This window comes from Orbilia oligospora (genome assembly GCF_000225545.1).
Source record: "Orbilia oligospora ATCC 24927 unplaced genomic scaffold scaffold00007, whole genome shotgun sequence".
NCBI classification, from domain to species: Eukaryota; Fungi; Ascomycota; class Orbiliomycetes; order Orbiliales; family Orbiliaceae; genus Orbilia; species Orbilia oligospora.
In genome coordinates, this window is record NW_011645564.1 from 1,308,512 (window position 1) to 1,322,730 (window position 14,219).

General features: G+C 44.7%; 5 protein-coding genes across 5 annotated transcripts; 1 reads left to right on the plus strand and 4 right to left on the minus strand.

The window, feature by feature from the left end:
* Positions 1-228: 228 nt before the first annotated feature.
* AOL_s00007g360 (uncharacterized protein) lies at positions 229-2,553 on the minus strand (the record flags this gene model as incomplete). Its single annotated transcript, XM_011120261.1, has 1 exon — positions 229-2,553. The coding sequence occupies one exon, from the start codon at positions 2,551-2,553 to the stop codon at positions 229-231; it is 2,325 nt and encodes a 774-aa protein (XP_011118563.1).
* A 2,912-nt stretch (positions 2,554-5,465) lies between these two features.
* On the minus strand, positions 5,466-6,258 carry AOL_s00007g361 (uncharacterized protein; the record flags this gene model as incomplete). The annotated part of the gene is made up of 3 exons (XM_011120262.1): positions 5,466-5,554; positions 5,682-5,873; positions 5,994-6,258. 3 exons carry the CDS (start codon positions 6,256-6,258, stop codon positions 5,466-5,468), a joined length of 546 nt encoding a protein of 181 aa, XP_011118564.1.
* Positions 6,259-6,540: 282 nt separating this feature from the next.
* Positions 6,541-8,127, minus strand: AOL_s00007g362 (uncharacterized protein; the record flags this gene model as incomplete). The annotated part of the gene is made up of 1 exon (XM_011120263.1): positions 6,541-8,127. One exon carries the CDS (start codon positions 8,125-8,127, stop codon positions 6,541-6,543), a length of 1,587 nt encoding a protein of 528 aa, XP_011118565.1.
* Positions 8,128-9,023: 896 nt separating this feature from the next.
* Positions 9,024-9,869, plus strand: AOL_s00007g363 (uncharacterized protein; the record flags this gene model as incomplete). Its single annotated transcript, XM_011120264.1, has 1 exon — positions 9,024-9,869. One exon carries the CDS (start codon positions 9,024-9,026, stop codon positions 9,867-9,869), a length of 846 nt encoding a protein of 281 aa, XP_011118566.1.
* Positions 9,870-11,212: 1,343 nt separating this feature from the next.
* On the minus strand, positions 11,213-12,797 carry AOL_s00007g364 (uncharacterized protein; the record flags this gene model as incomplete). The annotated part of the gene is made up of 4 exons (XM_011120265.1): positions 11,213-11,342; positions 11,467-11,593; positions 11,909-12,188; positions 12,411-12,797. The coding sequence occupies 4 exons, from the start codon at positions 12,795-12,797 to the stop codon at positions 11,213-11,215; spliced, it is 924 nt and encodes a 307-aa protein (XP_011118567.1).
* Positions 12,798-14,219: the final 1,422 nt, after the last annotated feature.

Consider the following 14,219-nt stretch of genomic DNA (forward strand, 5'->3'; position numbering starts at 1 on the left):
AATACAAGAGAGAATATACCAGTCGTAATCGACGCCATGATCCATCGATCCAATGCCTACGCTCGCCTAACAATCCATACCCTTCATATATGCATATCCGCTAGCATAAAAGAAAGAAAGAAGAAAAATAATGATATAAACATAAGAAAAAGAAAGAAAAGTATACAACTTCCAAATTCTCCATCCAAAATATCTACATTGAAAAACAGAAGTCCCCTCAAATCTTGGTTAAATCATTCCACCAGGGAGTACATTCCCCCATCGACTGTTATCCCTCACGATCTCCACAGGTGGGCCTGAATAGTCCATTCTTTGCGCTTTCTTCACCACGGTATGGATATTCCCTGCATTAGGTCCTCCTAATCTTGGTTCTGGGCTCTTTATCCTCCCTCCTAGAACCATTTCGGGGCTCTTGACCCTTCCTGTAGCCCTCCCGACATTTGTGATCTCTACAACATCTCCATCATCTTCGTCATCCGTATCGATCTCAATATCCCCCATATCGCCTTCTTCAACGTCATCGTCTAAGTCATCACCACCCTCGCTACGACTAGAAACACTAAGTAGCATACTACTAGTCCCCATCCTGCCCATGGGCGGGCTTGAGCTAGTAGGGCTCCGTGGCATCACGCCTCCGACAGCCGAAAGTCTTGGATTTGAAGTCTTCATACTCGGTGCGATGGTACTCGGTGAAAGCAATATTGTGTTTCCGTATAAACCTGTACCCATCGGACTAGTCGTAGGTGATATTGGGAGCTGCGAAGTTGGCAATGGCGGTGGAGGAGTCCAGATATACGTTGGTGGCGAAGTCTTCTTCTCATTTCCGTTACTCGAACCAGTCTGTTTGTTTGCGATCTTATGATTGCGATGGCTTTGGTAGCTATCGTGATGGACATGGCCTTCGTTTATAACACCATCTTCGTCCTGGGAGTATCTTGAGGAGGCAATTGAGAACTTATCGCTTTCCTTCGCGCCTAAAGCTGCGGTCGTAAGAATAGGATGTCTCGTCACAGGCGAATTTTGATTAGACCCAATGCTAAACGAACTTGTAAGCCCACCCGGCGAAGTTTTTAATCCATTTCCGGCGGTATTCCCAAATGTCGGCGAGGAAGTAATGTTGGTGGAAGTCACTCCCCAGGGTGCAGATTTAACGTTTATAGGCTCGACCGTGGGTTTAACCGTTCGGCTAGATTGCAAGCTATCGCCTCCCACGCTATTCTCGGGAAGTCTAGGTACACTACTGGCGGGTTGCCCGCTCCAGTTTGCTTCCTTAAAGCTATTCGGACTATTGAAGCTGTCTACTGGCGTTTCGGGGTGATAGAATGATATAGAGACAGATCCCTGACGCGGGGGTGGTGGTGGTGCAAGGTTTTGTTGCTGTTGCTGATTTTGCGTCCCACCCCGTGCGCCTACAGATCCGAACGCCGCAGCGAAATTTGACGAAGGTCGCAGCTTTAAGGGAATATCCGCTTCTTGGTTTGGCTTATCTGTTTGCGAAGCGCTTCGTTTCCTATGTTTCTGGCTGCGGCGGGAGGCTTCGTAAGGATCCGGTTCCTCATCGGACAACCCGTCATCTGAGAACGCCGTCAGATATTTGGCCGTTTTTGAGGAAGGATATATCGATGAAGAGGCACGTCGAACACTCTTCACATCTTGGTTATCGGATGCCAGAGTCTTGAAAAGGGCTGGAACAGGACGCTTTGTAGCGGTGGAATTGCTGCTGAATGACCCTCGTTTGCTAGGCCTGTCACCATATATAAGTTTCGTAGCCTCGGCTATTAAAGAAGATGGGATCTCGAAATCCTCCTCTCCTTCTCCATCAGCCTCGGATATCGTTCGACTAATCTTTCCGAGATCGTTTGATGGTGCATATCGTGGACTATCAAGCTTGCCATTCCTGGTACCCTTGGGCGAAACGCTTTCGTTAGGCATGGAAGAGCTATCTGCACCATGCGACATCCCATGCTTTAGGTACCAGTTCATCCGTAAACCGGTACTATCTCGCTTCCTCACGCTCGCGACTGGCTCCGGCAGCGATGCAGGTACAGGTGGCGGCAGCATAGCACCCGCCGCCGTTTCCGCTGCTGCTAACGATTCAGCCATGGAACTAACACTCAAAAACCGTGTTGGGTTGTTCAATGGTGCCGATTGTACCGAAGCGCTCGAATCCAGGCCCTTATCTCCATTGACGGCCACGGCCACGGCAGGCGTGGCAGCCACAACATTACCGCCAGTAAACCCCGGAGCAAGTAACCGCCTTTCTTCCTCCCATATCTGTCGTTCCGTAACCCATAGCTGCCGTTCAAGTTCAAATACCTGCTTCTGCTCTGTGGAAAGAGCTTCCTGACGTGCCAAGAGTGTTACTGTCTGTGTACGATAACGATTTGTAAGTTCCAGAATACGAGCAAGTTGCTGCTGTTGCTGTTGCTGTTGCTGCTGCTGAGAAGTATTTGGTGGAGGAACAAACGATGCCAATGTCGGACTCCGGATGTCGGTGGGAACTGAGCCACGACGAGGAGGAAGAGGAAAGTCGAGAGTTCTGGGAGAAGTCATCGTGTTGACGTGAGGTTTGTCCCTTTAGCCCGAGATCTGAGTGTTGGCTTGCTTGCTTGCTTGCTGCACTTCACACTTCACACTACTTCACAGGCTGGCGAGGAGCATGCACATGTGAAGACAAGAAGTGATGGTTTATGACATCAAGAAGAGAGGGATTGGAGGCCCCTTTATTCCAGTTAATATATCTGGGGGGAAGGACAAGACAAGACAAGACAAGACAAGGACCTGACGTAGCCGAAGTTAATACGACGATGATGATACGTAAGAACACCGCTGCTTCTGCGATAGTATAAAAAATAAAAAAAGTTTGAAAAGAAAAATGAGATGAAGAAAAATAAAATAAAATTTCAACCAACGTGGAAGCCCCAAGCGAGGGAGATATACGTCGTCGATAGATGCATGAACGTACTCCGTACCGGTCCTAATATAAGTACCTACTTAAGTAGTATGTAAAATGTAAGTATCCAAAACCTGATATGTCGGAAGAACTCAAGTCAGTACTAATAAGTACTTATTCCATATGTATGTATGTATGTATGTAGGTAGGGTCATGAAAGAGGAGTTCAGGCCGGCCAATGCACTCAGATAAATATAAACGGCAACTCCACCGGAATTTTTGAACGTCGACGCTAACCTGACCCGTTGCTTAGTACTTAAACATTAAATGTGGCATGGAGCATGAACATGGGCGTGCTCGATAGGCGAGATTAAAAGCGTGCCCTTCAACAGCCAGACCATTCCGAATACTGCAATCAAAGTGGGTCGAGTGTGCTCTGGATTGAGTGATTACATTCATGCCTTCGATGCATCCTCTGATAATATATACCATATACCTGATACCTATGTACTCAGGTATGCGAATTAATTGCGAGCTGAAGTGCCGCCAGAATGCAATGCTGAACTAGAACTCGAGTTAACCATTGTGTATTGTAGAGGGATATCCCGCATACATACCAACGAATACCTATTACAATTCAGCAATTTGACAGTTTTCCAACATGCATGAGCGAGTGAGTGAGCGAAAAAGAAACAAAAAGGAAGGAAGAAACCCATCTGCAGGGCCTGTGGTCTGTGGGCCAGACGCAGCCAAGGGCCAGCAGCAAGAGGGAACATGGTCCCCATGTGAGGGCTGCGGACCCACTATCTTCCCACCATCTTTTAATTCTCGACCGGACTGCATGATCGCAAAGTCAACTTAAGTCCAGGTCCAGCCAAAAAGCCAATTCGTCGACGTCTTTGGCCCACCGATGGCCCCTCCCCAAAAAGGGGCTGCATATTCCGATACACCTTGCAATGTTGAACGTTATTGCAGCCGCATCGGTGCTGCAGCGAATGCGGTTTTTTTTTTTTTTTTTTAACCACATCAATCGATCTCGAAGTTTGCTGCCTAAGCAGGCTCGCAGGCAAATTTGCAACATGTTCTGATTATAGATCAATCCTTTTCCTTTGGCCATAACTAGTGAGTGTGTGCATGCAATGATCGATATGATATCCTCCGTATCTGAGCGACTTCAAGTTACCAAGACTTAGGTCCTGACAGCTGTTGTTCGTACTGTGTGTAATGTCAGTACCTATTAATATCGAACTGACATTTTTGAAAGGCTGCCGTTTGTTGACATGCACATTAACCAGTCGATCTTTCATACATAATTCTTTCCTTTTTTTCTTCGATGAAATTAGCAAAAAAATGCGCCTCCTCGTCTGTGCCAATTGCTAAAGTCTGGGGTAATCCAATCTCTTTGCTGCAAGTCATTGGCCTCGTGCCTGCGGGGATCATGGTTATTCGGCTTTTCTCATAGCCATCATGAGATCGATACGAAAGGAACGCCTTTTTTCCCTTTCGTTCCCCATCATGGGAACATGAATCCATGGACTGACCGAACTCTCGATCCGAAAGTTAGGAACTGATATTGAGAGAGAGCGGGAAGGCATGGGGTCTGGTCGACCAATTATCATTTGACTAATTCCGACGGCACAAGGGATCTAATTTCGCAGGACTCCATTGCTCTCACACAGCTTGCATTGCTCTCTCATCTCAAGGGATCATGATATCACAAGTAGCTATGATCATGTGAGATGGGTTCGATTCTCCAATATGCAATCCACAAACCCGATCTTCAAAAAAGGGGGTAACCAGAAGATGGGACGGCGCGCGGCCAGTTCATGCCGTGTGTCGCCAAATAAACCACTCTCGGTCGCTAAAATCATGGGAACAAGAGTTTAAGCATAATAGTACTCTCGATACCTGTCTACCCCCGGCTAGCGAGAGTTCTCCCGAAATTATGGGTCTCAGCCTTCAGTGGAGCTTTCCGCTACCTCCGTTGAGAACTCAAGTTCACCCGACCGACGAATTCGCAGAGAGGAAAAATATAAGAGCATAATGAGGTCTTCATGACTCGACATTGAGACCGACTCCACTCGATCTCTCCGTATACGCCGGCGTCGACAAGGCTTAAGGCAGCAGCGACGGTCGGACTGCCAAACCCTGACGTATGTATGTCTTCGCTTTGACTTCCGTGCCGCGTGTTTAGAAACATTGTCGACGTCTATGCTTAACCCCTTAACATATAAAACACCGTATCCACATTGAACCTCTCCGCCATAGAGAGAACGATCGCGAAGCCGTTATATCCCCACATCTTGGGTATATATAGCACATTTATCTCTTTAGCCCGCTCAAAAGGAAGCGAGGATTCATGCTTTTAACACATACGCAGCTCAATGTTTCTTTCTCTGCATTTTTTCATCTCATGAATATGCAGCTAAGTGGTTCAATAATCTCCCATACATGCGTGTTATGTACTCTCAAAAAAAACCTGCGGCTGCAGCTTGCCCCACCATGCACCTTTGAGAGCCTTCCCCACCTTACCACGCCGATAAGCCGCATCCTCTCAATATCACATTTATATTTACGACGTTGACGATATTTTCTCTCCCTGGATTGTCGCAACAACACTTCTCCTATGCTTAGAGTCTCTGAATTCCATATAATATATCCCTATATCATATCATATCATATGATAAAAAAGGTTAGTAATTGAGGGTATACTGGAAATGGGGGAAATAGAGTTTCTTTAAAATAAAAGTATGCAATTTAAACAATGCAATCATTCCTTTGAGCTTACCTTGCCATGTGCCCAGATTGAGTCGTCCATCTGTGATGGGGACTGTAATGCTCACACCGATCAGGCTGCTCTTGACATGCCCCGGCATATCATCGCTCCCTTCCGCATCATGACGATAGATTCCTTCATACTTTTTATCTTCAACGACAATCCGATTCATGGCATCCGTCATATCCAGCCGAACATCACTATCTATAAATTTCGCAATAAAGATAAAGATTGATTTAGTGACACAGCCTAAAATAAATATTTGCATAAAAATATAAAAAAACCGGAAGCTTTTTGTTAAAAACAAAATATTAAAATTCGTACCCCAATTTTCGTTCAGAGATAACGCACAGCTTGTGTGCTGAATAAACAGGTTCAGAAGCCCAACCTTGTAGTCTCCGATTTCGGGAAGGTTTGACGTGATCTCAGAAGTTATGAGGTAAGAGCCACGGGATTGAGCTTTAAGTGAGAACGACTTTTGAAACCACGACATCTTGGAAGGTTTATGAGTGTATATGCGACGAAATGGGAATCGGTGAATGAAGCAGTGAGTCGAGTTGGTGAAGGGGTATGGTGAGGGGAGAGACATGCGACAGCTCAGATCAAAGATGTCGATAGAGCTTATAAGTAACTCTGTTGAGCAGAAAGCAACATCTCCAACACAGAAGTAATATGATCCAGCTGCAGGCTACGAAATGCCGGGGAAATATCTTACGAGACTACTCGTATACCCAAGGTACTGACTACCGGGTTAAAATACAATACGAAACTAGTTAAATTAAACCTGTAGTATTGAAATTTATAGATCTCTGAACTAAATTAGATGATTCAACCCGAACCCAATAAGAGGAATGTCAGAAACAAAAAAAATTTACAAATTCGCCGCCATATACTCCAGAAACCTCTCGATCCTGAACCACCTAAACTTCCAGACATGTCCCTGAATAATTTTTAGAATCCGATCCGCTTGTTCCCAATACTCCAAGCCTACGCAGTCCCTAGGAGGCATCATAATAGTATCAAAAGCCGGGCATGATGCCCTTATAGTCTCTAGAAGCCTTCCTCTGGCTTCCACGTGTAACCTTATATCCGAGGCACCGATAAACTTTAGCATACCGCTTTTATATGCCCCCTGAAGAAACGCCTCGGCTCTAACATCTGATCTTTCAATAAACCTCAATGTTTCTTCCACTCTTTGCTGAAACAATGAAGATGAACTTATGATATGAGCCGCGTGCATGCAGTTTCTGTTCTGTTCTACCACGCGCTTCATAATGCCCTCGAGCGCTAGCATCCCCTTTCTAGCATGTTCGTATACCAGTCCTTTTTCTGAATCTTCTTCCTCGCTTTTCTTTTTCATTTCTTCCAATTTCAACTCCAGATAATAAATCGACAGATCCAATGGCTCTTCCTTTCTCACAATCCTTACTCCTCTTTCAATGGTATCCTTCGCACGACTCAACGGATTAAACCCCTTAACCACGATATGCTTATCAATAACCTGTTCGACATAGCTTGCCACCCCATCAACAGCCTTCCATTCACCAGACGAATATGCCCACGGGCCTAACTTCAACAGCCTATCGTCCATAAAAATCTGACTCTTCAACCTCATAACCCCCACATCCCTAACCACCCTTACTTCACGTTCAACGGATACTTCCGTCAAGGGCTTTATAATCTCGATCTTAGCCGTCGTGTATACAACGCCAGCAGATGCATGATGACGCTGCAATTCTGCGATTCCCAATTCATCTGCCGCTTCCCATATATCCGGTATTTCCTTCCGATCATCTGACCCTGCTGCAATGTTAGCAATAACCGCAGTGCTTCGTAGCGGTAAGCTGTCGATGTATTCCATTATATCTTGATTTGTAATCGTACGGCCGAGTACTATGTATCCGGAAGTATGTACGGCTTGGGCACATATTATGATTAGAAGTCGAGATGATGATTTGAGTTTTGGGGCGAGGGCTTGTAGGTGGCTCCTTAGCTCTAATTTTATGTCTTCTTGTTGGACAGAATGGTAGAATGGCCTGAGGACGTCGAGAATCTCTTGTGTTTCTTGCGGAGTTAAAGTTGGAGTCGGCTGTGTTTGGTTAGGCGGAAAGTTACCCTCTTCGTTTACTGTAGGTATAGAGTCCGACTGAACGGTTTCCGGAAGAGTTTCGGAATCTGTTATGGGTGGCACGACACCTGATTCGAGGAAAATCTCATGATCCTGTGATGAAGAACCCAGTTGTTGAGAATCTTCATTCCCGACTTCGGAACTAGTAGAGGTTATAAGCTCGATAAGCTCATCACGACTACATGTCGATAAGGTGTAAGGTATGATACTACGAGAGTAACATGACCTTATAGCGGAAATAAAATTGTGGGTACAATTTAAATCCCACTTGTCGCTTCCGTAGACAACAATGGCGTGAACATTTCGATTATGGTTTTTCGGATTGCCCATAGCTTAGCAAGCTAATTTTTGATAGGAAATTTTGATAGATTGATACTCCGATACTGTATCATAATCGGTCATTAAAACCAGTCTCTTATATTGATCTTAATAAATTTATAAAACGAGAGTAATAAGGAGTTCGAGTATGTCAGTGTTCCACCGGTCATCAATTACAACTTTCGTGGGACACGCACAAGTTAAATGTCAATGGGCCCCCCCTCTTAGGGCAAAAGGGGGAGTCTATTAGCAACACCAAATAACCGATTGATGTGCGAGAGTATGTCATGTTGAAGATAGTATCTCATCAGAGTGGCATAAACCAAAATACAATGTACCCCCTCAGTAGATCAGTTAATGAGCCCTATACGGGGCGAGCGACTCTACATATCAACAAACCCTCAAACCACGTTTTGAAATCAACCCTGTACCCCACAACACAAAATCGTGTTGCAAAATTAGCCCGCATATTTAACTTTTTCCGCGCTGAATTCAGCAATTGATGGTAGATAATTGTCGATAACAGGATAAAAATATCTTACTGGTAATAGTTCTGTCCGGAGAGAAAGAAAATAAGAAGAAAAAAACAAAAAACAGAATAAAACAAACTCTAAGTATTTTCGGCAGACTACATTTAAGCTTTTAACACCCTCCACAAGTTAATCCTCCGATGGTTTTTTTTTTGACAATTTTTTGCCCCTGTCAGAGTGACATGTGAAAAAGCTAAGGGCCTGCTCGACGCAATCTTTTTTTCTTCGTTAAACCATCAGATACACATACGAACCTATACCTATCTATCCATAAAGTCGTTCACGCGAGTCGACGATTACCCTTTAAATTTTATAGCGGGCTTATTATCTTTATTTTATTTTATTTTATTAGTTTTTAATCTACGAAATACAACCAAAATGGCCAAGGGCAAGAACAAGAACAAAAAGAAGAACGCAGCTCCAGCTCAGAATGCAAGCACATCTAAAGCTGCAGAGCCTAAGCCGGTGGAGCCGGAAACTATAGAGTCAAAGCCAGTGGAGGAGGAGCCTACACCTGCACCTGTAGCGACACCTGCGCAAATATCAGCAACATTGGCACTCCCAGAAGAACCTACGCCCGCTAAACCCCTCGTTCTCGGTAAATCAGCAAACTCTAGCACTATAGATCTGAAAGATGCCATGAAGATGTCTCCTACGACGGAAGAACCGGTGGCTAAAGAAGATCCGATTGTACCAAAGAAATCCGTCGAGTCCTCAAGAAAATCTCTATCAATTGCAAAAGAATCCGAGCCAGAACCTGAACCCGAAATAAAAGTACTAGAGCAGGAGAAGGCAAAAGAGATCCCACAACCACCTACCATGGAGACACCTCAGGAAACCATGAAAGACCAAACTCCTTCGCAACCAGAAATTCCAGCTCCTGCTACCGTTCCATATGTCTCCCCGTCAACTGAAGCTTCTTCTTCTAGACCACCTACCGGAGTTCAAGATATCCATACCGATGTTGCAGACGTAAAGCTACCTGAACCAGCCCATACATCTGCTCCGAAGAAGAATGAAATCGAACCTCTTGATAACGAAGAACCCAAGCGCCCGACTACTTCTTCGTCTTCTGCGGGTGGAAAAGCACCGAGTGCTATTGGCACTGCTGTAAATGCTGCTGGCCGGTCTTCGACCGCCGAAGAGAGAGAGCCAAAGAAGGGAGATAAGAAGGAAGGTGGATTCAAGGGGCTGTGGGGTCGTATTGTCTCCGCGTTCAAATAAAAGGGTTTCTAAAAAGTTGGTGTTAATTTTTAATCGCTTTTTTACATGAGAAACGTTGATTTCATCTATATACTACAACGTCAGTCTTATCCTCTGGGTAATTTCCGAAAAGAACCAATCTATGAAAATGAGTCTATGGAAAAGAAAGCTCTTACTATTGTATATTCATATACATGTAATGTATGATTGATATCTTTCATCGAATATCTCTACCAGATATTGCAACATTAATTAAGGATATATTCGACTCAATTAATTGCTACCCCGCAGAAATTTAACTTATGACCCACTCGGTATTGCACCGCCTACTAAATCGTCGTCAGTGAGCGTTAAATCCATATATTTCATAAACGAATATCATATCATGAGTCCGATATTAAAGCATCGCCATCTCGGTTTATTGCCGTCTCTCACGGTAAGAGCGGCATACTAACCATATTAATGTCTAAGACTCGCGTGAGCTCCACCAAGTATCAAGAAAAGCCTCAAAACCAAGGGTCCTTTGCAACGTTCCACTCCGATCGATCTGCAACTTCAAGATTTGTATTTTGTTATATATTTTTTTTTCCAATGGTAACGGTAGATTTCTCAAGCCACGCGGAACCCCTTCTTTCCATGGTTCTGAAGGATACGTTGACATTTTTCACAGGGAGAAAAAAATTTTAAAAATTAAAGGGGGCGGTAAAAGTAAGGTCGATCCCGCTCCTTGCGTGGCGCCACAGCGAGTGTCGCATGAAGTTTTAGATGTTGAGAAGTGGTGAACCCGGATTTTGGAACATTTAACGAAGTCAATTGCAAGACGCGGGGCTCGCCGAATTTCACCTGCCGAAAAAGTTACTTCCACCGAGAAATCGAGCGTTATGTTTATGTAGATTGTGTATGTACCTTGTACCTGGGACAATATACAGAGAATATGGGGAACGGCAGGATGTGGGAAATATATCGATACATCCTGCCCTTCCTTCCTTCGCGCCCTTGGTAAGGGAAAGGGAGATTGTGTTGCCTACGGTTGCCCTTGCCTATTGCGGAGAAAAGTGGGTCCGAAGGAACCAGGTCCTCGTCTCATGCTCGCTTGGTGTATCGAGTATCGAAACTTACGCCTTGACACTGGATGACAATTGGTCCTGACCCATCTAAATTTACAGTACCCGAATAATTCGATCGGCAATATATGCAAGAAAAGCGGTATACACGTTTTAGATATACACATAGCAATCGATGCCGACATTATTCTCAGGGTTTGAGGGTTAATATGTATTTTACGTAAGTGGCCCTTAAACTCCACAATTGACATATGTACTTGATACATGTATATGTATACAGGCCGTATACAGGCCGTACCTTTAATGATGTTTTCCTTTCTTCTTCTTGCCTTTACCGCTGTCCCCGGTGTCGCCCTTGGTATTGCCATGTTCATCAATAAACTCTCCAAGAACGAGGGCTTCTCGTGCAACCTGGTTGATGATTCGGAAACTAAAAAAATAAATGAAAATTTTTCAATCGAAGCCGTCAATAATACTAGATCGTCACAAGGATGGAAACGGATACCTCGGGGTACCGGGTACCGCGGTACCAAGTAACAAGTTTTAAAACGTACCGGTCAGGCCCAAGTTTAATGCCGCCGTACCAGCGACTTACGATAACAAGAACATTCCAGACATCAATCATGTCTAACAAGTGGCCAAGCCTAGACCCGGCGGCAGTTTCTCCGTCATCGTCGTTATCTGTCCTGGAATGTTAGCCAAGTTTTGAGGCAATATTGCAAATTTAAAACTCTTTCTAGCATTCTCAATTGTGAAAAAGTAAAATTATGAGGTTGAAAAAAGCGTTGTGGATGTCGTGAATGAGTGGTTATGGTAGCACGAGGCCATGGTGGCATTATTACCTTGGTAAATTATCCCTTCCGACGTGCGAATCCTGAAAGCTAAAGAGCCATATCACGGGGTTAGTAATGAATGATAAGACCCCGATAATATCAACAATAATATCAAATTCTAGAACAATCAGTTAAAGCAAACACGCAATTAAGCAATTCTCACCAGTGATATTGTGAGTCGCCCTAGCGACTTTTCGGTCGGTGGAAATGAGTTCTGCGATGTGCTGCTTAGCTGTTTCAGCCGAAGTCACCCGGACACACCAGCCCACAAATTGAGATTTTGATACTGTGGTAATCGGCGTAATTGTCCATGGAATTGAGGAGACAACTGTCACGGCCGCAGCAGCGGTACCACTAGCATCGGGTACTATCTCTTGTACTTCGACAGATTCTGGAGGCGAGATTGGCGCAGCATCTTCAATGCTGTCTTTATGCAATAGCTCCTGGTGAGGCCTTGTGATGTCAGATATCGATCATATTCGGCCGACCAAGAAAACAACTTTGCAAGGCTGATACACCGCCTGTGTGGGATCATGAACGATTTATCGATATGCTAGTTCAGTGTCATCTCGAAACATTGCAACTAACGGGAGTTAAAAAAAAAAGAGTAACAAGAAAATAAGAAAATAAGAATCTGGAAATTTTTTTATAGTTGGATGTAATACCTTTAGACCTTCGAGTAAGTCGAAGAGTACCACTACACCTTCAAGCCACACATTGTGTAATACGTCCCGAGACAGCTGAGTGACCTCGTCCTTGCTTAATCCCTTTCCGAAGGTAGTCCCTGACAGGATAGTCGGAGGGGATGCCGGATAGTCTCTCGGGAACTTAATGGTTAATGATACAGGCGGATTGATTTCACTTGACGGAGGTGAAAGAATGCAAACTGCTTCTCCGGCTTCTATTCGGTAGATCGACGACGAAGTAGAACCAGAATTAGCAATATTAGAAGCCTGAGGCGGCTGTTGAAGTTTTAGCGTATCCTCTGCATATATTGAATTAATAGATGTGATTTCGTCGAGTAAATCCTGCGAGATATCACACGAGGACATCTTTCTTTGGAATGCAAATGCAATGAACGAACTTGAACAATCACTATTCTGCGGTTAAACGCAGGATAGTATAATGGACCACCTGAGCTCTGTGTAACCGTAGACGCCTCAATCTGCGTTGGAATGTTGGAATGTTGCAGTTTTGAAGCTGTGATTCGTCCAGACCATCGATGAATCGGTTGAATCCCGTCGGTAAGCTGCTTATCGAGGCAACTGCTTTGTTGGCCTTCTCTAAACCGACAGCTAAACAGCTCAATAAACTTTGATATGTTTTAGCTCCGGCGCTACGGTTCCCCCCTACTGGAATTCTGCAGATGTCGTTAACCCTTTAGCGAATTCCTTGGCCTTAATGAAATCAGATCTCCGGGTCGTGAAGTCGTGGTGGCAGGCTTTCCAGCGATATGATTCGGCGGTTGCGAATTCGAGGGCGCTTGAGAAAAAGTATGGCGCACGTGGAATGCCAAGGTCCAAAAAGTCTTGGTTCGTCCGACCTCCTTTCTGCTTGACAGGCATCTGAAACGAACCCGAAGCAATCCTGGGAAACAAGAAAGCAAGGCGCCACCCAACTAGGGGATTTCGAGGCTTTGTTCCGGGGGACAGGTGCGAGACTGGTCCATTGTATACAGGTACTCGGGGGCAGTTGCACCAACCACACACAACACATCCTGGATGGTCTTGTGCTGGGTATCGGTACATAGACATTGTCGACCCTGTGATGTATCTCAACAAGAGCCTTACTTGACAAATTTCACCCACACCTCCGCTAAACCTGAAACTGGTGGTTAGCCACTCGACTCTCCGGAAATACAATAGCTCAGTATGCACTGTCTTTCATCTTTATGGATTGGTTTTCATCTGTCGCTCGATTAAACTTTCCCTAAATTAACATATTTCGGTATAGGTACATACTTATTTGTGTCCTGCACTATGGTTTTTGATCCCTGAATATGAAATCGAAGTCGCTGGAGCCATTCGAGCCTTGATGAACAGTCGTATCAAATAGTCTCAGACTTTCACGCTGAAATCAATAGGATCACCTGAACGGCTATACGGAAAACCTCTCAGTAAAGTTTCCACCAGACAAGGTCCAGAAAGGTGTGATTCTATTCCGACAGAAAAACCGAACGTGCCGGTTAAGCGTAAAAGTTTCACGCCAAGTTTCGTGATTTCTAGTGGCACGAGCTCGCCTAGCAAAGAGCTGGCGGATGATAATCGATCACAGTGGCACAGCTGTGACTACAAGTCACTTAGCTTTCACTAGACTTCGAACGACAGTTAGCGTCTCGAACGTTCCCTAGAGCGGAAAAGTGATAACCTAGACGCCGATGATCACCTGTCGGGCGACCAAAGCAGCACGAAGGTTTATGTGGTTTCACACTTGAAAATAAGGACAAGGTCTGAATTACATATCTACAATTGTGA